The sequence below is a fragment of the Heptranchias perlo genome, chromosome 30 (assembly GCF_035084215.1).
Source record: "Heptranchias perlo isolate sHepPer1 chromosome 30, sHepPer1.hap1, whole genome shotgun sequence".
Classification (NCBI taxonomy): Eukaryota; Metazoa; Chordata; class Chondrichthyes; order Hexanchiformes; family Hexanchidae; genus Heptranchias; species Heptranchias perlo.
This window is the reverse complement of record NC_090354.1, coordinates 32,445,087-32,469,788: the sequence shown is the minus strand read 5'-3', so window position 1 is coordinate 32,469,788 and position 24,702 is coordinate 32,445,087. Positions and strand designations below refer to the sequence as shown.

At 47.7% G+C, this 24,702-nt stretch overlaps 1 protein-coding gene across 3 annotated transcripts in view; it reads right to left on the bottom strand.

Moving 5' to 3' along the window:
* LOC137300039 (1-phosphatidylinositol 4,5-bisphosphate phosphodiesterase delta-3-like) overlaps positions 1-24,702 on the bottom strand; it is a 167,257-nt gene that overhangs the window by 119,063 nt on the left and 23,492 nt on the right. For all 3 annotated transcript variants that reach the window (XM_067969131.1, XM_067969129.1, XM_067969130.1), the window contains exon 2: positions 14,427-14,582. In XM_067969131.1, the coding sequence (XP_067825232.1) occupies positions 14,427-14,582 (156 nt within the window). The remainder of the gene's footprint in view (positions 1-14,426; positions 14,583-24,702) is intronic.

Here is a 24,702-nt window from a genome sequence, read left to right as displayed (position 1 = left end):
TCTTGTGGCCATTACAGAAACATGGCTGCAGGGTGACAACGACTGGGAATTAAATATGCCAGGGTATTTAACAATCAGGAAGGACAGGCAGGAAGGAAGGGGAGGTGGGGTGGCTATGTTAATAAAGGAAGGAATCACTGTAATACAGAGAAATGATATTGGGACAAAGCATCAAGATAATGAAACAGTTTGGGTGGAGATAAGGAATAATAAGGGAAAAAAAACATTAGTGGGCGTAGTATATAGGCCTCCTAATAGTTGCAACTCTGCTGGAAGAAGTATTAATCAGGAGATAGTCGGGGCATGTAATAAGGGAACAGCCATAATTATGGGGGATTTTAATTATCATATTAACTGGACAAATCAAATTGGGCAGAGCAGCCTTGAGGACGAGTTCATTGAGTGCATCAGGGATGGATTTCTTGAGCAGTATGTAACTGATCCTACAAGGGGGCAGGCAACCTTGGACCTGGTCCTGTGTAATGAGTCAGGATTAATTAATAATGTCCTAGTTAAGGATCCCCTTGGAACGAGCGACCACAACATGGTTGAATTCCATATCCAATTAGAGGGTGAGAAGGTTGATTCTCAAACAAGCGTACTGAGCTTGAATAAAGGAGACTATGATGGTATGAGAGCGGAATTGATTAAAGTGGACTGGGAAAATAGATTAAAGGGTAAGACGGTACATGAGCAGTGGTGTTCATTTAGGGAGTTATTTTACAACTTTCAAAATAAATATATTCCACTGAGGAAAAAAGGGTGTAAAAGAAATGACAGCCATCCGTGGCTAAGTAAAGAAATCAAGGATAGTATCCGACTAAAAACAAGGACATATAAGGTAGCCAAACTTAGTGGGAGGATAGAGGATTGGGAATTCTTCAAAAGACAGCAAAAAGTAACTAAAGGATTGATTAAGAAAGGGAAGTTAGATTATGAAAAGAAATTAGCAAAAAATATAAAAACAGATAGCAAGAGTTTCTATACTTATATAAAAAGAAAAAGGGTGGCTAAGGCAAACGTAGGTCCCTTAGAGGATGAGACCGGGAAATTAATGGTGGGAAACATGGAGATGGCAAAAATGCTGAACAAATATTTTGTTTCAGTCTTTACAGTAGAGGGCACTAAGAATATCCCAACACTGGACAAACAGGGGACTCTCGGGGGGGAGGAGCTAAATACGATTAAAATCACTAAGGAATTGGTACTCAGTAAAATAATGGGACTCAAGGCGGATAAATCCCCTGGACCTGATGGCTTCCATCCTAGGGTCTTGAGGGAAGTGGCAGTAGGGATTGTGGATGCTTTGGTGATAGTTTTCCAAAATTCCCTGGACTCAGGAGAGGTCCCGGCAGATTGGAAAACTGCTAATGTAACACCGTTATTTAAAAAGGGTAGTAGGCAGAAGGCTGGAAATTATAGGCCAGTTAGCTTAACATCTGTGGTGGGTAAAATTTTGGAGTCTATTATTAAGGAGACAGTAACGGAACATTTAGATAAGCATAATTTAATAGGACAAAGTCAGCATGGCTTTATGAAGGGGAAGTCATGTCTGACAAATTTGCTTGAGTTCTTCGAGGATATAACGTACAGGGTGGATAAAGGGGAACCAGTGGACATAGTGTATTTAGACTTCCAGAAGGCATTCGACAAGGTGCCACATAAAAGATTATTACTTAAGATAAAAAATCACGGGATTGGGGGTAATATTCTGGCATGGGTGGAGGATTGGTTATCGAACAGGAAGCAGAGAGTTGGGATAAATGGTTCATTTTCGGACTGGCAACCAGTAACCAGTGGTGTTCCACAGGGGTCGGTGCTGGGTCCCCAACTCTTTACAATCTATATTAACGATTTGGAGGAGGGGACCGAGTGCAACATATCAAAATTTGCAGATGATACAAAGATGGGAGGGAAAGTAGAGAGTGAGGAGGACATAAAAAACCTGCAAGGGGATATAGACAGGCTGGGTGAGTGGGCGGAGATTTGGCAGATGCAATATAATATTGGAAAATGTGAGGTTATGCACTTTGGCAGGAAAAATCAGAGAGCAAGTTATTATCTTAATGGCGAGAGACTGGAAAGTACTGCAGTACAAAGGGATCTGGGGGTCCTAGTGCAAGAAAATCAAAAAGTTGGTATGCAGGTGCAGCAGGTGATCAAGAAAGCCAACGGAATGTTGGCTTTTATTGCTAGGGGGATAGAATATAAAAACAAGGAGGTATTGCTGCAGTTATATAAGGTATTGGTGAGACCGCACCTGGAATACTGCATACAGTTTTGGTCTCCATACTTAAGAAAAGACATACTTGCTCTCGAGGCAGTACAAAGAAGGTTCACTCGGTTAATCCCGGGGATGAGGGGGCGGACATATGAGGAGAGGTTGAGTAGATTGGGACTCTACTCATTGGAGTTCAGAAGAATGAGAGGCGATCTTATTGAAACATATAAGATTGTGAAGGGTCTTGATCGGGTGGATGCAGTAAGGATGTTCCCAAAGATGGGTGAAACTAGAACTAGGGGGCATAATCTTAGAATAAGGGGCTGCTCTTTCAAAACTGAGATGAGGAGAAACTTCTTCACTCAGAGGGTGGTAGGTCTGTGGAATTTGCTGCCCCAGGAAGCTGTGGAAGCTACATCATTAAATAAATTTAAAACAGAAATAGACAGTTTTCTAGAAGTAAAGGGAATTAGGGGTTATGGGGAGCGGGCAGGAAATTGGACATGAAGCTGAGTTCGGATCGGTCAATGCCCTGTGGGTGGCGGAGAGGGCCCAGGGGCTATGTGGCCGGGTCCTGCTCCGACTTCTTGTGTTCTTTAGATTTGTGGTTGGGATCAGATCAGCCATGATCTTATTGAATGGCGGAGCAGGCTCGAGGGGCCGATTGGCCTACTCCTGCTCCAATTTCTTATGTTCTTATGTTCTTATGTTCTTATGTAACACAGCAGATCAGATCATCCAAACAAACGGACACTGACCTCTCCCCCCGCCCGGCCTCTCCCCCCGACCTCTCCCCCCGCCTGACCTCTCCCCCCACCCGGCTTCTCCTCCCGACCTCTCCCCCCACCTTCCCTCTCTCCCCACCCTTTCCCCCCCCCCGACCTCTCCCCTCGCCCGGGCTCTCTCCCCGCCCACCCTCACCCCCAGTGCCCGCCCCCACACTCTCCCCCCCACCCGGCCTCTCTCCCTGCCCTTTCCCCTTGCCCGACCTCTCCCCCCGCCCGGCCTCTCTCTCCGCCCACCCTCTCCCCTGGTCCCTGCCCCCACCCCTACCCTCTCCCCTGGTCCCTGCCCCCACCCCTACCCTCTCCCCTGGTCCCTGCCCCCACCCCTACCCTCTCCCCTGGTCCCTGCCCCCACCCCTACCCTCTCCCCTGGTTCCCGGCCCCACCCCCACCCTCTCCCCCTGACCTCTACCCCTGCCCAGCCTCTCACCCCCGACCACTCCCGTCGCCCGGCCTCTCTCCCCACCCACCCTCTCCTCTGGCCCCCGCCCCCGCCCCCGCCCTCTCCCCCCTTCTATCCCCCGTCCGCCCTCTCCCCATGCCCGACCCCCACCCGACCTTCCCCCCCGACCGACCTCCCCCGCCTGGCATCTCCCCCCGGCCTCTCCCTCGGTCTCTCACTCTTGAGCCTTATCCTCTGGGACTGAGAATTGGGATATCATGGGCTCGATTTTAAAAGGGCGGTGGGATAGCAGTGGGGGATGGGGGGGTGTCAATGGGCACACGGCAAACGTGAATATTAAAAACTTACCATTCCCCAGGCGATCACGTGATAATTGGTTCCCTTAATCTTGTTTCCGAGTGGCCGTCCGAGAGCTGCGCAGTGGGCGGACTGCGCACCCGTATGACAGGCTGTCAGCTGGAGCGGCTCTATTTAAAGGGCCATTGATCCAATGGATTTTGCTGGAGCAAAGAGCAAGAAGACCCAATGGAGCAGCACAGGGACAAGGCTGCTCCAAGATTCAGCGATGCCTCACTGCAGCAGCTGCTGGCCGCAGTGAGGAGGAGGAGGAGGGAACTGTTTTACCCGGCCGACAGGAGGAAGGGCCCTGCCTCTGCCACCAAGAAGGCCTGGCTGGAGGTGGCAGAGGAGGTCACCAGCAGCAGCAACATCTCCCGCCCCTGCGTCCAGTGCAGGAAACGTTTCAATGACCTAACTAGGTCAGCAAAAGGTCACTTATGAGTCCTGCATGAGTGGAATGGTGGCACAGGTACAGGAGGGAATCTCTGAGGTAGTGTCACAGGGACATGAGGAACTGTCTGAGATAGTGTTGCACGTAACTGTGGGAATGTCTCAGATAATGTCGCAGGTAAGTGTGGGAATGTCTGTGATTGAGGGAAGGCTAGCCTCCAGCAAGCTTCAAGCACGGCTCACAAATGAGTCCATTCAGGCCCTGACAACGGCCGTTTGGACTCAGGGTGAACAACATTCTGCCGCCTTAAACAGGCAGGCAGAAACTTTACAACTGGGCTTCCAAGGCATCATACATGTCCTCCAAACTATTCTCCTGCAGAGTGCTAGGAGTGATGTGGGCCTGGCCAAGGAGAGGGATGATGGTGAAAGGGGACATGGAAGTGGGGACGCCACTCAAAGCGCTCCCACGTCTCACCCGTTGCCCCCCTCTCAACCAGTACCCGCACTGCTGTCTCCAAGTGGCCGAGTCTGCCCCTGCACAGGTGCAGGTGGAGCAGACTTTTGAGGGGCCCTCACGGGCTCCAAACCCCAGAGGGCGTCGGCCCAAAGCATCTAATCAGTCCGGGCATCGACATGAGCAACCTGCCACTACCTCTGCTGCAGCCACAGGGGAAGCACCAGGTAGAAGCGGTAGGAAGAGAAAGGCGAAGGATTGGCGAAGGGTGTCTGATATAAATGAAAAACATGACAGTCTATTTGTTTTTTGTTAAAGTCACATTAAATGTTATCATTCTCACCACTACTGCCACATCGTGCCCATTCTTGACTGTTTTTTGTGATTGGGCCCTTTCATGCATTTGACAAGGTACCGCATGGTAGGTTGTTACATAAGGTTAAATCTCATGGGATCCAAGGTGAGGTAGCCAATTGGATACAACATTGGCTTGACGACAGAAGACAGAGGGTGGTTGTAGAGGGTTGTTTTTCAAACTGGATGCCTGTGTCCAGCGGTGTGCCTCAGGGATCGGTGCTGGGTCCGCTGTTATTTGTTATTTATATGAATGATTTGGATGAGAATTTAGGAGGCATGGTTAGTAAGTTTGCAGATGACACCAAGATTGGTGGCATTGTGGACAGTGAAGAAGGTTATCTAGGATTGCAACGGGATCTTGATAAATTGGGCCAGTGGGCCGATGAATGGCAGATGGAGTTTAATTTAGATAAATGTGAGGTGATGCATTTTGGTAGATCGAATCGGGCCAGGATCTACTCCGTTAATGGTAGGGCGTTGGGGAGAGTTATAGAACAAAGAGATCTGGGAGTACAGATTCATAGCTCCTTGAAAGTGGAGTCACAGGTGGATAGGGTGGTGAAGAAGGCATTCAGCATGCTTGGTTTCATTGGTCAGAACATTGAATGCAGGAGTTGGGATGTCTTGTTGAAGTTGTACAGAGCATTGGTGAGGCCACACTTGGAGTACTGTGTACAGTTCTGGTCACCCTATTATAGAAAGGATATTATTAAACTAGAAAGAGTGCAGAAAAGATTTACTAGGATGCTACCGGGACTTGATGGTTTGACTTACAGGGAGAGGTTAGACAGACTGGGACTATTTTCCCTGGAGAGCAGGAGGTTAAGGGGTGATCTTATCGAAGTCTATAAAATAATGAGGGGCATAGATAAGGTCGATAGTCAAAATCTTTTCCCAAAGGTAGGGGAGTCTATAACGAGGGGGCATAGATTTAAGGTGAGAGGGGAGAGATACAAAAGGGTCCAGAGGGGCAATTTTTTCACTCAAAGGGTGGTGAGTGTCTGGAGCGAGCTGCCAGAGGCAGTAGTAGAGGCGGGTACAATTTTGTCTTTTAAAAAGCATTTGGACAGTTACATGGGTAAGATGGGTATAGAGGGATATGGGCCAAGTGCAGGCAATTGGGACTAGCTTAGTGGTATAAACTGGGCGACATGGACATGTTGGGCCGAAGGGCCTGTTTCCATGTTGTAAACTTCTATGACTCTATGATTCTATGAGCTTCACCATGAACGGCGGCACTTGATGCCACCCATTGGGTCACTTTACAGTGGGTGTATATGTTGTTGCAGGACTGTTTTGTGGGGGTGGGGGTCTGGTGTGGGCGCTGCTCTTTCCAGGTGGTCTGAGGACTGGACTCTTCACACTTTTTGATCTTACGAGAACCATTCACATATCAGGGACTCCCTGGCCTCACGAGCAGCCAGGTGAGCCCTTGCTCTGCCCATGGGTTTGTCCTCCTCCTCAATGTGGGTGGCAGATGTGGATGGGGCCTCTTCAAGCGGCACCCCTCTCTGTTGTGCCATGTTGTGCAGGACACAACACACGACTATAATGTGTCTGATGCGTATTGAAGCTCTCCCCCAGAACGATCAAGGCACCTAAATCGCATCTTGAGCAGCCCTGTAGCATGCTCAATTGTAGTCCTGGTCGCGATGTGGCTGTCGTTGGATCAACGCTGTTGCTCGGTGATGGGATTCCTCAGAGGTGTCATGAGCCACGTGTGCAGGGGGTATCCCTCGTCCCCGAGGAGCCAGCCCTTAAGGGTGTTGGGTGCGTGGAAGAGGCCCGGGATGTTGGATTCCCTCAGAATGAAGGAATCGTGGCAGCTGCCAGGGAATCTGGCGCACACGTGAAGGAATCTTTTGCAGTGGTCACAAACGAGCTGAGTGTTAATGGAGTGATAGCCCTTCCTGTTGATGAACAGTCCAGGCTCGTGTGGAGGTGCTCGGATTGCTGTATGGGTGCAATCGATTCCGAGGCTCTGCAGAACAAGCCGTCGGTGACCTGCCTTATGCACTTGTGTGCAGACGACAGAGACCCCGGCGATGTCCCCGGTGGCACCCTGGAATGATCCGGAGGTGAAGAAGTTGAGGGCAGTGGTGACTTTAACAGCGACAGGTAAGAAGATGGTGCTCGGGCCAGCCGGGAGCAGCTCAGCATGAAGGAGGCTGCAGATGTCCGCGACTACCTGGCGACTGACTCTAAGCCTCCGTATGCACTGCTCCTCAGAGAGGTCCAGGAAGCTGAGCCTTGGTCTGTAGACCCTCTGGCAAGGGTAGTGCCTCCTGCGACGTCGCTCTCCGTTGTTGCCCTCTATGCAGGTGCCTGTGGCGCAGCACTGTGTTGTGGAGCTCCAAGTGGCAGAGGTGAGGACGGTGATGTTGCTCGTCCTCGGATGTAGTGGTGAATGCAGCCACCGTGTCCCCCGCTCTGATTGTATCAGTTTGAGGAGGTCCGAAAAGTTGGTAAATATGTGTAAACAGAACAATTCTGAGTGGAAACTAAGAACTTTCAGTCTAAACACAAAGATGTCCCAGCCAAAAGTTTGTCTGAGAGAACTGAGTGCCCTGCTGCAATAACTCACCTTTTATCCCCGACTGTCAAACAGGGATTTCAATGTCCAAATGGTTGGCGGCTGAAACCCGACTCCTTCACCATGGAGTGTTTCACACAGGACAGGAAACACACTGAGGCAGTGTTGAAATCGCTTGTCTTTACTCTTAATTGGATTTATGGACATTTCAAGTGCCGGTGGGACTTCTGGGTTCAGGAACGGTGCACGGACCCAGGTGACTCTGGGTCGTACGCGTTATTTGGCGTGTTGGAGACCGGATTTCTGCCCGCTCCAACAAAATCCCAATTTTCTTCACGCCCCCTGCCCCAAACACATCCTCACTTTCGTTTTAAAATCGAGCCCCATGAGAACTATCCACACAATTGTCCACACGCATGTTGGGAAATCACGCATTGGGATATCATGGGCACGTTACACAGCGGGAAATCTTGGAGGTCAAGCCCCACAAGTTCCCAACAAGTGCTCCTGGTGGATGAGGCTCTACACCAGAGCAAGCATTCGGAAAATTGGCCCTTAAAAATGTGACAAGACTGCCTCAGTCAAATTGATAAGCAGACAGCAGGCTGGGCGGCTGCACCTTACAATGGAGCTTTGAAGCAGGTATCTCCGAGGTTCTCTTACAGTGGAAGACAGCCTGCCCTATCCATGTAAGTCACCCCTTCCCCAGATGGAGACTGCGACCATGGATATGAAAAATCATGAGGTCCGCTCTGTCACACTCGCGCCAACGGAGCAGACCCATCAGGTCCTTCCCTGTACGTCCCTTTTCCTTTCTTGCTGTTTCCATCTCTCCCAAGTGTACTGTTTATATTTCTATGTCACTTTGATCTGTCCAGGGATCACAGTGAATTTTATACAAACCTAAAATGCAGATCTGTTTTTCAGACAGTGTCTTGTTTGATTGTTTGTCTTTCTGACGATGTCTGTTCCAAAGTGAAGTGAATGTGATTTACACAGAATAGGTGTTGTTCACACCTTGGAATCAGGGTTCCCTAGTGTGATTAGCCCATTGAACCAGTCCTGGGATACAGCAGCCCCGCCAATATGGGGCAGTGTGGGCGCACTCCTGCAAGTAAGACACTCAGGCCACTTAGTGGAGTGACCTTCACCGCTGAACCTACGCGACCACCTAAGGCAGGTACTAAATTTGTAAGAAGCATCAGGTTTATGTGTGCTGTCACCATAACAGGATTGTCTGCTCCCCCTGCCCCATGCAATAAAGGATTCTCTGCCCCTTTAAAAGACTGGGTCTATAGACAGAGTGCTCAGGATAATACTCCCAGAGCATATAGGAAGGGAATTATCTTACAGTTTTGAAGCAAAACAACAGGGAGGTTTCGGTCTGGTATATATTGTAAGAGAAGTCCTAAGGGCTGGGTTTGTGATCCCACACTCCCAAAGGAAAGCTGCACTTGCAGGTAGCATGGGTTGGAGAATTGGGGCTACAATGTTGTAGCCCTTTCTCCAACCCAGGCTCCCTATGAGCCCTGGCGATTGGGATAGGAACAGAAGGAGGCCATTCAGCCGCTCGTGCATGTTCTGCCCCTTTCTATTAAATAATGGCTGATCTGTATCTTAATTCCATTTAACTGCCTTTGATCCAAACCCCTTGATATTCTTACCCAATAAAAAATTATCAATCTCAGTCTTGAAAATTTCAATTGCTTCGATATCCACGGCTGTTTGGGGGAGAGAGTTCCAGTTTTTACTACCCTTTGTGGGAAAAATGCTTCCTGATTTCACTCCTGACGGGCCTAGCTCTAACCATCGACTCACCCTCCACAGACCTCCTACATATAGGCTGTATGTTCAATCACAGCATTTACTGTGTGTCACGGTGATATGAATCAATGCCTGGCATTGGTGGTAGCAGAGCTTGTCTCAGCACACCACAGACTGGCACGTGACTGTAAGGCATGAATCCCTCAGCAATCTCATTCAAGCTAGACTTGGAGATGACAACTGCTGTGTAATTGTTGGTTCCATTCATGAATGACTCATTTGTGTGAGTTAATCTCCAACCAATCCTGATAAACAGTTGCTGCTTCCTTGGCTTTAACATCAGATATTTAGAGTCTCAGACAGCTGTCAGGATTTTCTAACTGGGCTACCTCTATCTGAGAGGCTCAGGGGTCACCAGAAACTACAAACACAAGAGGAAACTGAGCTATTAGGGGCAGCGCTTCATCCTCCAAGCCCTTGTGACCAACAGATTGGTTGTATTTCCATTAAGTCTTCTTCCCATGGTTGTCAAGGCCTCACTCATTGGATGGTCACTGTCTCCGGGTCACTGTAGCCACACGTGACCCGTTTGACCCAGTTGGGCTTTGATCTGGGGTTTGACTTTGAACACAGTAAATATTTCTCTCTTTTCAACAGAATATTCAAACAGGAATGGATAACCACACAGGAGCAGAGACACATTGACACATACAGTAGGATTACCACACAGCAATGTTCAGGTCGGTCTTTGGGAACGTTCTAACCGCCCCGGTGGAAACCAGGTGGGTGGGCAGTTAATGTCGCCCAAGTTACTTGCCCATTCTGTAGCCCCTGGGAGCAGGCGACTAGGACACCCGGCCAGCAATCTCACTTGGGCCGATTTTCATCTCCAGGTCTAAGTCAGTTCTAATCTGACTTTAACACACGCCAGAATTTTGAGAGTTAATAGCACTCAATTCTCTGATTTAAGTTAATTTGCATAATTATTCACAACTCCAGGTGCAAATTCAGATGGGTCTAGGGATGAGAAAATTACATATAAGTGAAATTTAACAGGCTGGAGACAATTAAAAGGAAGTGTCACAATGGGAGGAGAAAAATCCAGAGGCCTGAGGGACAGGGGATTAAGAAGTGGCCAACTTGAAGGGAACACGGAAAAGGTTCAGAGAAGGGCCATGAGAATGATTCCCAATTCAAAACACCCTATCTACCCATATAGGCTTAAAGAGCTGGGTCTCTATACTGCAGAGAAGTGTAGACGTGGGAGACATTTGATTGAGGTCTATAACATAGATTGTGTGCACGCTGACAAATTATTTCAATTTGATTGGTTGGGGAGAACCAGGGGTTACATGTAGAAATTACATGTAGAAATGCATAAGGCATCACAACAGTATGGGTCAGGCTGGATGGACCAACTGGTCTTTTCCTGTCCAACGATTGCAGTTGTTCATATGTGAAAGGAGCCCTAAATGCAGGGCTCCAGAAATGTTTGGTGGCATCTCACCAGGTGTGGCCAAACAGACAATGCTGGCTCTCGATCACCCTGCCGTGCTTTCCCTCCTGCAGTACAATGTAAAATAGGATGCACTTGCGACTGGGGATGGCAAATCAGATAGTCACATGTCATTGTCATTCCACCGGGGGTCTGATGGTACAGTCTCCTTTCAGAAAAGGAACCTTCACCAACACATCTGCTAAGGTGAGGTATGTTACCCCTCTCGGCAGATGCGGTGGAAGGGCATAGAGCGCCTCTCGGGCAGCCTGAACCACTTGGCATCTATCCGCACTCCTCATCCTTGGAGGCTCCTGATCGGCAAACCCTCTGGTGCCAAAAAAAACAATGACAAGCGGTGCAAAGGCTCATGAAAGCATAAGCTCTAGCACTGTAAAAATAAGGAGGGCTTTTAAAAGACCTGAAACATTTAAATTCTGCACCATTTCCTGCCCCGTATTCCCCGACTGCTTCAGATGGGAGCTTCCTGTGCAGCCCCAGGCCCAACTAGGCCATAGAGGAGGGCCCGAAACCAGCATAAATCTGACAAAGTGGGTCTCCAGCCACCGCTGCCCCCTTGGAGCCCCAAATCAGGGAGCTAAGCATGACAGACCCACGCTCAGTCATACATAGACCCATGCTCAGTCGTACATAGACCCATGCTCAGTTGTACACAGACCCATGCTCAGTCGTACACAGACCCACGCTCAGTCGTACACAGACCCATGCTCAGTCGTACACAGACCCACGCTCAGTCATACACAGACCCACGCTCAGTCGTACACAGACCCATGCTCAGTCGTACACAGACCCACGCTCAGTTGTACACAGACCCACGCTCAGTTGTACACAGACCCATGCTCAGTCGTACACAGACCCATGCTCAGTCGTACACAGACCCATGCTCAGTTGTACACAGACCCACGCTCAGTTGTACACAGACCCATGCTCAGTCGTACACAGACCCATGCTCAGTCGTACACAGACCCATGCTCAGTTGTACACAGACCCACGCTCAGTTGTACACAGACCTGGTGCAGTGATATAGAAACTAATGGTACACCCAGAGATCACAGTGGCAGCACACAGTGCCCGCCAGCATAGAGTCGCATAGAGTCTACAGCACAGAAACTGGCCATTCAGCAAAACTGGTCTATGCCGTTGTTAATGCTCCACCCGAGCCTCCTCCTACTTCATCTCACCTTATCAGCATATCCTTCTATTCCTTTCTCCCTTGTGTGTTTATCTAGCTTCCCCTTAAATGCATCTATGGTATTCACCTCAACTGCTCCTTGTGGTAGCAAGTTCCACATTCTCACCACTCTCTGGGGAAAGAAGTTTCTCCTGAATTCCTTATTGGATTTACTCGTGACTATCTTATATTTATGACCTCTAGTTTTGGTCTCCCCCACAAGTGGAAACATTTTCTCTACATCTATCCTATCAAACCCCATCATAATCTTAGAGACCTTTATCAGGTCACCCCTCAGTCTTCTCTTTTCTAGAGAAAAGAGCTGCAGCCTGTTCGGTCTTTCCTGACAGGTATAACCTCTCAGTTCTGATATTATCCCTGTGAACCTTTTTTGCACCTTCTCCAATGCCTCTATACTCTATATCCCTTTTATAATATGGAGGCTGGGACTGTTCACAATACTCCAAGCTTAGTTTAACCAAGATTCTATACAAGTTTGACATAACTTTTCTGTTTTTCAATTCTATCCCTCTAGAAATGACTCCGGTGCTTGGTTTACTTTTCTTTAAACTTATTAACCTGGGTCACTACTTTCAGTGATCCCCAGATCCCTCTGCTCCTCTACCCCATTTAGACTCTTATTATCCAAGCAGTATGTGGCCTCCTTATTCTTCCTATCAAAATGCATCACCTCACACTTATATATATTGAAATTCATTTGCCAATTACACGCCCATTCTGCAAGTTTATTCATGTCTTCTTGTGATTTGTCACAATCTTTCTCAGTATTAACTACACCCCCCAATTGGGTGTTGTCCGCAAATTTTGAAATTATATTTCTGATTCCCAAGTCCAAATCGTTAATGTAAATTGTGAACAGTGGTCCCCAGCACCGATCCCTGTGGAACACCACTTCCCACATTTTGCCTGTCTGAGTAGCTACCCTTAACCCTTACTCTCCGTTTTCTGTTTTGTAGCCAGCTTGCTATCCATTCTGCTACCTGTCCCCTGACTCCACATGCTCTGACCTTAGCCATGAGTCTGCTATGTGGTACCATATCAAAGGCCTTTTGAAAATCTAATATATTACATCTACTACATTACCCTTGTCTACTCTTTCTGTTACTTCTTCAAAGAATTCAATAAGGTTGGTCAAGCATGACTTTCCCTTTTGAAATCCGTGCTGACTATTCTTTATTATATTTTCAGTTTCTAGATGTTTTTCTATTCTATCTTTGAGTAAAGATTCCATTATCTTTCCTACTATCGACATTAAGCTAACTGGTCTATAGTTCCCTGGACTTGTTCTATCTCCCTTTTTAAATATTGGAATCACATTAGCTTTCGGACAGTCCTCTGGCACTTTCTAATGAATTTTTATATATATGTAATCGTGCCTCTGCTATCTCCTCCCTAACTTCTTTTAATATGCGCAGATGCAATCCATCCGGACCAGGGGTTTTATCCTCTCTAAGTTTGATTAGTTTCTCAATTATCTCCCCCCTTTCTATCTTAAATGTCATTATATCTTTTTTGATCTCTTCTTCTAATGTCCTGCCCACCCCGTTAGTCTCCCTGGTAAATACTGAGGCAAAGTAATTATACAATATTTCTGCCATTTCACTGTCATTACCTGCGAGTTTATCTTCTGCATCCCTTAGTGGCCCTATCCCTGTCCTGTTTTTCCTTTTGTTATTTATATATTTGTAGAATACTTTATTGTTTCTTTTTATTTTCCTTGATAATTTAATCCCCTAGTTTCTCTTTGCTTTCCTAATTGTTTTTTGACTTCTTTCACAACTTCTTCATATTCCCTTTTGTCATCCTCTCCTTCATTGTATATACACTTAGTGTGTGCCTTTTTCTTTAGTTTCAATGTTGACCTTATCACTTTATTCATCCATGGTGTTTCATTATTGGCTAGTTTGCTGTTGCTTTTTAGAGGAATATCTTTCTCCTGAACTCTATTTAAATATTTCCCACTGCTCTTCTATTTCTTTGTCTGTCAAATAGTTTTTTCCAGTTTACCTTCGCTCGTTCCATTCTCATCCAGTCAAAATTAGCTTTTTTCCAATCTATTACTTTGGTCTTTGTCTTATTTGTGTCTTTCTCAATCATTATTTTAAACCTTGTTATATTGTGATCACTATTGCTTAGATGTTCCCCTTTATTAGCCTAACTCTCCAATCAAAGCCCTTCTCTTCATTACCTTAACTCTCAGGCGATTGATGCCAGTGACCTGACCACCTCACTCTCCAATCGAGATGTCTAATCTCAGTTTCCCATTACAGTGCGGGTCGAGGTCTGATTGTTGAAACAGTAATGTGCAAGGTGTGGTGCCCACAATGAAATAGAAAGAACTTGCTTTTATACAGCACCTTTCAGGCCCTCAGGATGTCCCAAACCGTTTCACAGCCAATATTCGAAAGCCGTGCTGTGGTTAATGAAGCAGTAACACACCTGGTGCTGTGCCCACAGTGAAATACTCACAGGTACTTGGCTTTTTCCTGGACTTGGACTCGCACCAGATGGACAGCCCATCCTCCTGCAGTATCATTCGTCGATCCTTCTTCCACAGACTCGACTTTATCTTTTGTAACTTGCTGCCTTTCAGCATGAACTTCACGTCTTCATCTTCAAACAGACCTGAGAGAGACAGGAGGGCAAAGGTCAGAAGCCAGCAACTCAACGACACAACCTCCAGAAGAGATTTTCCTTGACTCACCTGGATGGGCTTTACTTCCCATTTGGGTATGCTGGTCAAAAAGAAAAGTTGGAAAGTAGTTTTTCGATAGTATTTACCCTGCCGTTTTGCAGTCTGTCACAGCCCAAGTCCTGGTCAAGTGAGCAGATCGATGACCTGGTCTCTGCTTTCTGACAGTCCTGCTCTTAGAATCACTAAATGTTACAGACAAAACCTTGTCATTCGGCCCATCAAGTCTGGTCTAATCCCATTCATCTGCTCACTCCCCATAACCCTTTAATATTCCTCTTTTTTCAAGCACATATCTAATTCCCTTTTAATAGAATTCATAGACCCTCTTTCAACAATGAAATGTGGCAGAGAATTCCACATTTCCCCCCACCCTCCGTGTTAAGAATTTTTTCCGAACTTCCTCGTTGATTCTTTTTGTGATTATCTTAAATCTGTGTGTTCTTGTCACCTTTTCTCTGACCAGTAGAATCAGTTATTGCTATGTACCTCATCATGACCCACCACACCTTCATCAGGTCATCTCTTAACCTTTTCAGCTCAATGAAAAAAAGTCCTGAATCCTCAAGTCTCTCTTCCTAGCTTTAACCCCTCACCCCCGGTAACATCCTAAAAAATCTATGCTGCACCTTTTCCATTGATTTTACATCCTTCCCACTATGGAATAATCAAAATTGAACACAATATTCCAAACAAATAAGGTTCAACATCACGGGCTCGATTTTCAAAACCAAGTGTGGGTGCTCTGGGGGCGGGGGGCTGGGAAAATCCCGAGTGGGAAAGGAAACAGGCTCCAACCCGCCGACTTCCACGTCTCACACAGACGCACCTGTGCACGGGCTTCTGGAATGCGGAAGTCCCGCCAGCAATTAAAGCCAATAGTTAAAACACTTATTAACGTCGTTGAACTTGTTGAAGTTGTTAATTTCATGGTGATTGAGTTTGGGGAGCGATTTACATTCAGCCTCAGTGTGTTTCCCGTGCTGTGAAAACACTCCATGTTGAAGGAGTCGTGTTTCAGCCGACAGCCAGTTGGCCATTGAAATCCCTGTTTGACAGTCGGGGATAAAAGGTGAGTTACTACAGCAGGGCACTCAGTTCTCTCAGATAAACATTTGGCTGGGAGATCTTTGTGTTTAGACTGAAAATTCTTGGTTTCCACTCAGAATTCTTCTGTTTACGCATAGTTACCAACTTTTCGGGCCCCCTCAAACTGACACCATCAGGATGGGGGGGCGCCATGGCTGCATTCACCACTACACCCGAGGACGAGCAACATCACCATCCTCGCCAGGCACAGCGTGCACTTCCGCCACTTGGAGCTCCACAACACAGTGCTGCACTACAGGCACCTGCACAACAGCACAGAGGGCAACAACACGGAGAGAGACATCACAGGAGGCACTACCCTCGCAACAGGGTCTACAGAACGAGGCTCAACTTCCTGGACCTCTCTGAGGAGCAATGCATACAGAGGCTGAGAGTCAGGCCTTCTTGGTGGCAGAGGCAGGACACTTCCTCCTGTCAGCCGGGTAAAACAGTTGCCTCCTCCTCCTCACCCCGGCCAGTAGCTGCTGCAGTGAGGCATCGCTGAATCTCGGAGCAGCCTTGCCCCTGTGCTGCTCCATTGAGTCTTTTTGGTCTTTGCTCCAGCAAAAGCCATTGGAGCAATGGCCCTTTAACTAAAGACACTGTAGCTGACAGCCTGTCGTGCGGGTACGCAGTCCGTCCACTGCGCAGCTTTTGGCAGCTCGGAAGCCACGTTAAGGGCCACCAATTAAGTTGCGATCGCGTGGGGCACGGTAAGATTTTATTAGTCGGGTTACCCGCGTGCCCATTGACCCCCCCACCTCCGTTCCCATCCTGCCACCATTTGAAAATCGAGCCTCACTTTTTTGTATTTGTATTCCAATCCTCTAGATACAAAACCAAGGATTCGGATTGGGTACAGCAGTGGAGTGATTATGTTATTGGACTAGTAATCCAGAGACCTAGACTAATAATCCAGAGACATAAGATCAAATCCTGCCATGGCGGCTGGGGAATTTAAATTCAGTTATTTAAAAAATAAAAAATCTGGAATAAAAAGCTGGTATCAGTAATGATGGCCATGAAACTATCAGACTGTTGTAAAACCCCATCTGGTTCACTAATGTCCTTTAGGGAAGGAAACCTGCCGTCCTTACCCGGTCTGGTCTATATGTGACTCCAGACCCACAGCAATGTGGTTGATTCTTAACAGCCCTCTGAAATGGCCTAGCAAGCCACTCAGTTGTCAAGGCGGCTCACCACCACCTCCTCAAGGGCAATTAGGGATGGGCAATAAATGCTGGCCTTGCCAGCGACGCCCATATCCAATGAATGAATAAATAAAATTTTAAAATTCTGATTGCCTTTTTATGGCCTTATCTACTTCCATCTTGAATGACCTGTGTATCTACACATCAAGGTCCCTCTGCTCCTCCATTCCATTTAACATGTTGCCATTTGAGGTTCATTTCCTTTTCCTATTCTTACCTCCAAAGTATATCACTGCACATTTTTCTACATTGAACTGCATCTGCCACCTGTCTGCCCACCCTGCTGTCGTCCTACGATCCTCCACACAATTTGCGCACCAGTTTGGTGTCATCAGCAAATGTTGATATTATTCCATCAATTCCTATATAGTAAATAAGAGTGAAGGCCACACAAACCCCTGTGGAACACCACTCACCACATCTTCAAACCCGTTTACTGGGAGGTGTGTGAGCGCAGGGGGGAGGATTTATAATACTGGGCTTTGTATATGATTTGTTACTCACACTGACCAAATGTTGATGTATACAGGGCAAGGGACTGAGTTACAGGGACCATGGATTGAGGAATGGGGTCCAGCAAACAAACAACTGGGACAAGAAACTGACTCCATCGATGTACTCAATATGAGAAATATCCAGGAAAGGGAAAGTCTGCAGATTGACAGCGTGATTCCCTCAGAACACAGCTTCAGGCTTTGAAAAATCAAGCTTGATATCATCTAATAATCCACCTTGTCCTCTGTTATTCTTTTTAACCGTGATGCTGTCTGCACTCTAAGCCTTAATCTTCAGCTTAGTTGCTTAGTAAAAATAAGTCTAATTCACTGAGACCTTCTGATTTCTACTGGTTTTGGGATGGTATGTGTGGTCGTATATCTGTCCACACATGCGTGCATGTGCATGTGATGTGTTCCATGTCCATATGTGTGTGTGTACCCACGTGTGTTATGTGCCCACATGTGTGCCTGTATGTGTATGTACCCACATGTGTGCTCGTGTGTGTGCCTACATATGTGCATTGTGCCCACATGTGCGTGCCCATATTCGTGTGTAAACCCACGTGTGTGTACACCAATGTTTGTGTGTGCCCATGTATGTGTGTGCGCACCCACATGTGTGTACACTGTGTGTGTGTGCCCACTTGTGTGTGCCCACATATGTGCGTGTGTGCCCACGTATGTGCGTGTCCACTGTTGCATGTGTATGTGTCAAGGCAAAGGTTTTATAGAAAGGTTTGAAAGCAGGGAAGGAGGTAACAAGCTGAAGGGATCCAGAGCAGGAGTTCCACGGGACAGGAGTGCAGTAGCTGAACAAGTGGCCACCACTGGGGAAGCCGAGGGAAAAGAGAAGAACTTGCATTTATATAGCACCTTATCACATCGTTAGCTTGTAGCAAAGAGCTTCACAACCAATGAAGTACTTTGTGAAGTGCAGTCACTGTTGCTGTGTAGACACATGGCAACCATTGTGCACATAGCCCAATGTCAGAGGAGGGGAGGGTGACACCTGTGTGTATGTCTGTGTGTGTGTCTGTCTGCATGTGCATGTGTGTGTGTGTCTGTCAGTGTGTCTGTCTGTGTGTCTCTGTCTGTGCGCGTGTCTGTGTGTCTCTGCACGTCTGTGTCTTTGTGTGTCTGTCTGTGCGCATGTCTCTGCGCGTGCCTGTCTTTGTATGTCTGTATGTGTGTGTGTCTGCGTGTGTCTGTCTGCGTGTGTGTCTGTGTGTGTGTCTGTGTATGAGTGTCTCTGTCTGTGAGCGTGTCTGCGTGTCTCTGCGTGTGCCTGTGTCTTTGTGTGTCTGTGTGTGTGTGTATCTGTGTCTGTGCTGTTTTGAATGTAGTTTGTAATTTGTCGAGCAGGGATTACTTTTCTAAAATTATAAAATGTACAAATGTTTAGAATTTATTCAAGCGATGATGCGATGGACTCTGCAATTCTTCATTACATCCAGCCCCTGACATCTCTGAGAAAAACAATTCATGAATAAAATGACGGCAGCAACACCTTTGACCGGTAAATTGGAGAGATGCGATCTGCGGTTTTGTAGTTTGTGCTTTGCTGTCTTCATGGGAAAGTATTTGGTCAAACCTTTTGTCGGTTTTAGTGAAGGAAGCAGTGGGGACAGACATGCATCAATTTATCACGCTGGCACTACACACATGTGTTGTGATGGTGTATTCCCATGTGATTTCCCTGAAGGCGTTGGCTCTTTACTGAGGATCACAAGCTGCCTGGTTGTGGAACACATGCGAACGCGGGAATTCAGTTAAACGGAGAGAGGCCGAGAGCTGCTAATCAGAGACATCTGTTCACTGGAAGTAATCAGCTCTGAGCTTTGAGCACACCTGGTGTTAGTGGAATGTGTGAGAGTAAGAATCAGGCTCTCATGCAGTTATTTATCCCCAATCCGTCTCCCCTGGAGGTGGCACTATACCCGGGGGCACAGCTTTGAGGGGCCTGCCCGTACCATGTCCAAGTGCCAACTCTTCATGTGTCAACACAGACAGTATCAGCAGGCTATTCCACTGCGTGCAGCACCACAGCTAAGCCTGATCTGACCCCCACTCAAAGACTTGCACTTTCCGGCAGGAATCACTGGACAGCGAGCGGGAACAAGAGCCAGCACAGGCCAGGGATCGAACCTGGGACCTTCTGGTCTGAATGGCTGAGGAGCATACAACGGTGGGGGAGGAATCTCTCAGCCTCGAGCTCCCGCCAGGGAGCCACACTCACAGGAAGCACAGAGTCGGAGAACGGAGGCTCGTGTGGAGAATAAACACTGGCACAAACCTGTTGGGCCGAATGGCCTGTTTCTGTACATTCTATGTGATGATGTCGTCCTGTCTCTGACCCCACTCACTGCGAGTGTGGCTCCTTACTGCGAGCCAGACATCACCCCTACTGTCCTCACCAGATCCCCATGTGGGTGTGTCTGACACGTGGGTACACAGTAAATCAGCCTGCTACTAACAGATGATCAAGTCTGAAGATTGGTGCAAATGTCTCCAGCCTCAGTTTCCAATATTTAATTGTAGACATGCCAGTAGGGAGAGGGTTACACACATGGACTGACTTCAGAAGGTAAAGTGTGAGCCTGGCTTCATTTAACACAGCGTCAAACTGTCTCAGAGCAATGCACAGACCGTAGTATGAGACCAAATCTTTATAGAGTCACCAAGATAATTAATTACATAGACCTTGTACCCCAGGGTATAGGGGCTGGTACAGGGCAGTGTAGCCCAGGGTACAGGGGCTGGTACAGGGCAGTGTACCCCAGGGTACAGGGACTGGTACAGGGCAGTGTAGCCCAGGGTATAGGGGCTGGTACAGGGCAGTGTAGCCCAGGGTACAGGGACTGGTACAGGGCAGTGTAGCCCAGGGTATAGGGGCTGGTACAGGGCAGTGTAGCCCAGGGTATAGGGGCTGGTACAGGGCAGTGTACCCCAGGGTATAGGGGCTGGTACAGGGCAGTGTACCCCAGGGTATAGGGGCTGGTGCAAGGCAGTGTACCCCAGGGTACAGGGGCTGGTACAGGGCAGTGTAGCCCAGGGTATAGGAGTTGGTACAGGGCAGTGTACCCCAGGGTATAGGGGCTGGTACAGGGCAGTGTACCCCAGGGTATAGGGGCTGGTACAGGGCAGTGTACCCCAGGGTACAGGGGCTGGTACACCGTTTCTCACTGAGGCATCGATCAAGGAAACATTAATGCAAGAGATCGCTGCAGCAGCTGAACTTTCATTTCCATGTCTCAGGGCCTGGAGGTTCATGAGTCTGGGCTACACTGCCCTGTACCAGCCCCTATACCCTGGGGTACACTGCCCTGTACCAACTCCTATACCCTGGTCTACACTGCCCTGTACCAGCCCCTATACCCTGGGGTACACTGCTCTGTACCAGCCCCTATACCCTGGGGTAGACTGTGACCTTTGCCTATGTTATATTTTGGGCTGTTTTACATTCTGGGCCTGTGCCAAGATATTGGAGCTTTACATTCAGCAGAGAGAGAAGACGCCCCTGGATTCAAATCATTTCCTCCAAGTCTCCTGGAATCTGCAGCAGATTGCTGAGAATTGCCCTGTATTGCTCACTGAGCATGACTGCCCTCTCACACTTGGCTGAAATGAAGTTTGTTGTCTCCTGATGCCTAGATTTTATTTTGGGATTCCATTAACAGATGATCCTCTGTCAGCCTCAGTGCACTGAGCAAAGTTCCACACCCAGACCCAAGGAGGCATCGAGCTGACTCACACCCAGCCACTCACAAAATGTTCACTTTAGTTGAGTTTACCAACTCCAGTAAACAATCACATGACTTAAATAAGAGCCCTTTCTCCCAGCGATACTGTATTCATACAGGAAGCAGCTTCTGTGCAGCCAGCATGTATTTATATAGTAATACTGAGTGTAAGGGGGAGTCAGCCAGAATACCAGGGACTGATCATCCTCCAGTGAACCTGTTGCACTCTGTGTGTGTGTGTGTGTGTGTGTGTGTGTGTGTGACCGACTATCGGTGACCCTGCAGTGTAATCTCGGAACACTTACTGTGCAGGTGAACACATGAAGAATAAACACTTAACGAGGCAGCAGAGAGCTGACAGAGCCCATGGAACAGTGAGCAGTGAGAGTAAGTACCAGATTATGGGGTCAGTATCTGAGATTAAGGTGGTTTAATACTGGGTCTAGTGAGGTTAAGGGGCTGACACACTTATGTTTTGCACACTCGCTGCAGCTTCCTGTACGCTGCACAAACTCTGGGTCAGCAAGAGTTATGTTAGACTGTTGTGAACCAATAGACAGAGTTTCAAATGACACCACTGTCAGTTCCTCCTTCTAAAACAGGGTCACGCTACACGTAAGCCCACCAGCGAACAAAAGCTATCTGTTTTTAATATAACGGGTCATTTGCTGGCTTTCTCTGCCTTCCGGATGTTTCTGCCTCTCTCTGTTTTTTTTCTGTTTGTTTTTTTTTGTTGACTGTATATTCGGGGGCTCTGTAGGTAACACCTCTCTGTCTGAACACTGTGATTGCCTTGGCAACGGGAAGTTGCAAACACTGTCTGTAATCACCATGTATTGTTCTGTGATTTATAAATGCGTAGGCTTCGAGGAGTTCCTGACATTTACCTGAGGAAGGAGGAAGCCTCCGAAAGCTTGTAAATTTCAAATAAAATCGTTGGACTATAACTTGATGTTGTAAAATTGTTTACAATTGTCAACCCCAGTCCATCACCGGCATCTCCACACTAAAACAGGGAGACAGTCTTCAGGCAGGAGGGGGCTGCGATTAGATGCAGTGATTCTTGCATTGCTCGCACAGAGCAGGAGGCCTAAGGTGGTCTAAACACCAGTAATTCTGATGGTTCTGGGTCAGTGATAATCTGGAACAGGACTGAGGGACTCCCACATCTTCTCAATGTACCAGCTGCACACTTCTGCTAAGTGCACGGCGTGTCAGGGGTTAACAGGTGTGCACCGTTCACAGCATCAGGTGTGAGTGAGTGCCGTCCTGAAAGGGGGTGTAGTTTGCAGCTAATAAGGTGTTTATAGATCACACAGCTTTCCAACACAGGCCAGCCAGAGACCGGCAGACTCCAAACCACAGGTGAGGCTATATCTGCTTTGTTCACAGGAAGCCAATCCTGGCACTGCCTGGCCCACTTCAGTCTGGATCTGCCCGTTGTTCGAGACCACCTGGAGTAATTGTGGAGCGGGATAAGTGCCCGATGCAATGCGCAGTCTTTGCTCTGGTGTCTGTTTCTCCTCCATTATGGGAGACGTGGAATCAGTGAAGGATAAAAAACATACAATATTGAGATAGAATGAAAGACTCACATTTGTACAGTGCCTTTCACAACCTTAGGAAGTCCTAAAGCGCTTTACAATGAAGTACTTTTGAAGTGTAGTCACTGTTGTAATGTAGGAAAAGCAACAGCCAATTTGCGCATAGCAAGATCCCACAAACGCAATCAGATAGCGACAATCTGTTTTTTTTTTAGTGATGTTAGTTGAGGGATAAATATTGGCCAGGACACCAGGAAGAAACCCCCCTACTCTTCTACAAAATAGTGCCGTGGGATCTTTTACATCCACCTGAGAGGGCAGATGGGGCCTCGGTTTAACATCTCATCTGGAAGACGACACCTCAGACAGTGCAGCACTCCCTCAGTACTGTCAGCCTAGATTTACTGCAGGACACGAACCCACAACCTCCTGCGAGAGTGCTACCCACTGAGCCATGGCTGGGCGTCTTACAATATTAAGTTTTGATTTCTACGTGGTCTTGTGGGAAGCATCCCATCTCTGGTGGTCTCGTGGGTTTTGTGTCCGATGCACACAGACAGCCTTGGTGGTCTCTGAGTAGCAGGACCGGGTTATATCTGACCCAGGAGAGTGGTCAGCTGGGGTGGTACTGAGGCTCACACAACAGCCTGTGTATTTAGATAAATCTTCAGCATCACAAGCACACACTGCAGATAAAACAGACAACCTCCCAACTTCTAATAGAGGGATTACACAAATTGGGGTTGTATTCTCTAGAGTTTCGAAGGTTAAGGGGTGATCTGATCGAAGTTTATAAGATATTAAGGGGAACGGATAGGGTGGATAGAGAGAAACTATTTCCGCTGGTTGGGGATTCTAGGAGTAGGGGGCACAGTCTAAAAATTAGAGCCAGACCTTTCAGGAGCGAGATTAGAAAACATTTCTACACACAAAGGGTTGTAGAAGTTTGGAACTCTCTTCCGCAAACGGCAATTGATACTAGCTCAATTGCTAAATTTAAATCTGAGATGGATAGCTTTTTGGCAACCAAAGGTATTAAGGGATATGGGCCAAAGGCAGGTATATGGAGTTAGATCACAGATCAGCCACGATCTTATCAAATGGCGGAGCAGGCACGAGGGGCTGAATGGCCTACTCCTGTTCCTATGTTCCTATGTTCCTAGAAGCGGCCCAAAAAAGGCAAGTCTCTTTATTTTTTTAAAAACTTTCCTTGTGGAGCCCAGAGAAGCAGGAGTGCCCCACGAGGAATGTTTAGGACTCCCAGCCCCAGGTTTCCACCCCCTCCCCTGGGAGCAAGGTCCTCCCGAGGCCCCTGCCTGTGATTTACCTGAGTGCCGGGGAAAGTTCCCTTGATCCCTGGCAGCGGCCCCCTGCCCCCCCGACATTGCCCTCCTGCTCCCCCAGCCAGCTACCGCTTCCCGCTGGCTTTGAGCGAGAGGCTGACTGATTCCACCCAGATGAGGGCCTTGCACTGCCAAGATCGGGATGGTTTGCTAGTCATCTCGACCCTTGACCCCTGCCCGCCTTGACCTTTGCCCTGAGTTAAAATCGGGGCCATGAAGATGAGAATACATAAGCACATAAGAAATAGGAGCAGGAGTAGGCCATACAGCCCCTCGAGCCTGGTCCACCATTCAATCAGATCATGGCTGATCTTCGACCTCAGCTCCACTTTCCTGCCTGATTCCCATATCCCTTGATTTCCTTACAATCCAAAAATCTATCAATCTCAGCCTTGAATATACTCAATGACTGAGCATCCACAGCCCTCTGAGGTAGAGAATTCCAAAGATTCACCACCCACTGAGTGAAGAAATTTCTCCTCATCTCAGTCCCAAATGGCTGACCCCTTATCTTGAGACTATGTCCCCTTGTTCTAGACTCTCCAGCCAGGGGAAACAGCCTCTCAGCATCTACCCTGTCAAGCCCCCTCAGAATCTTACATGTTTCAATGAGATCACCTCTCATTCTT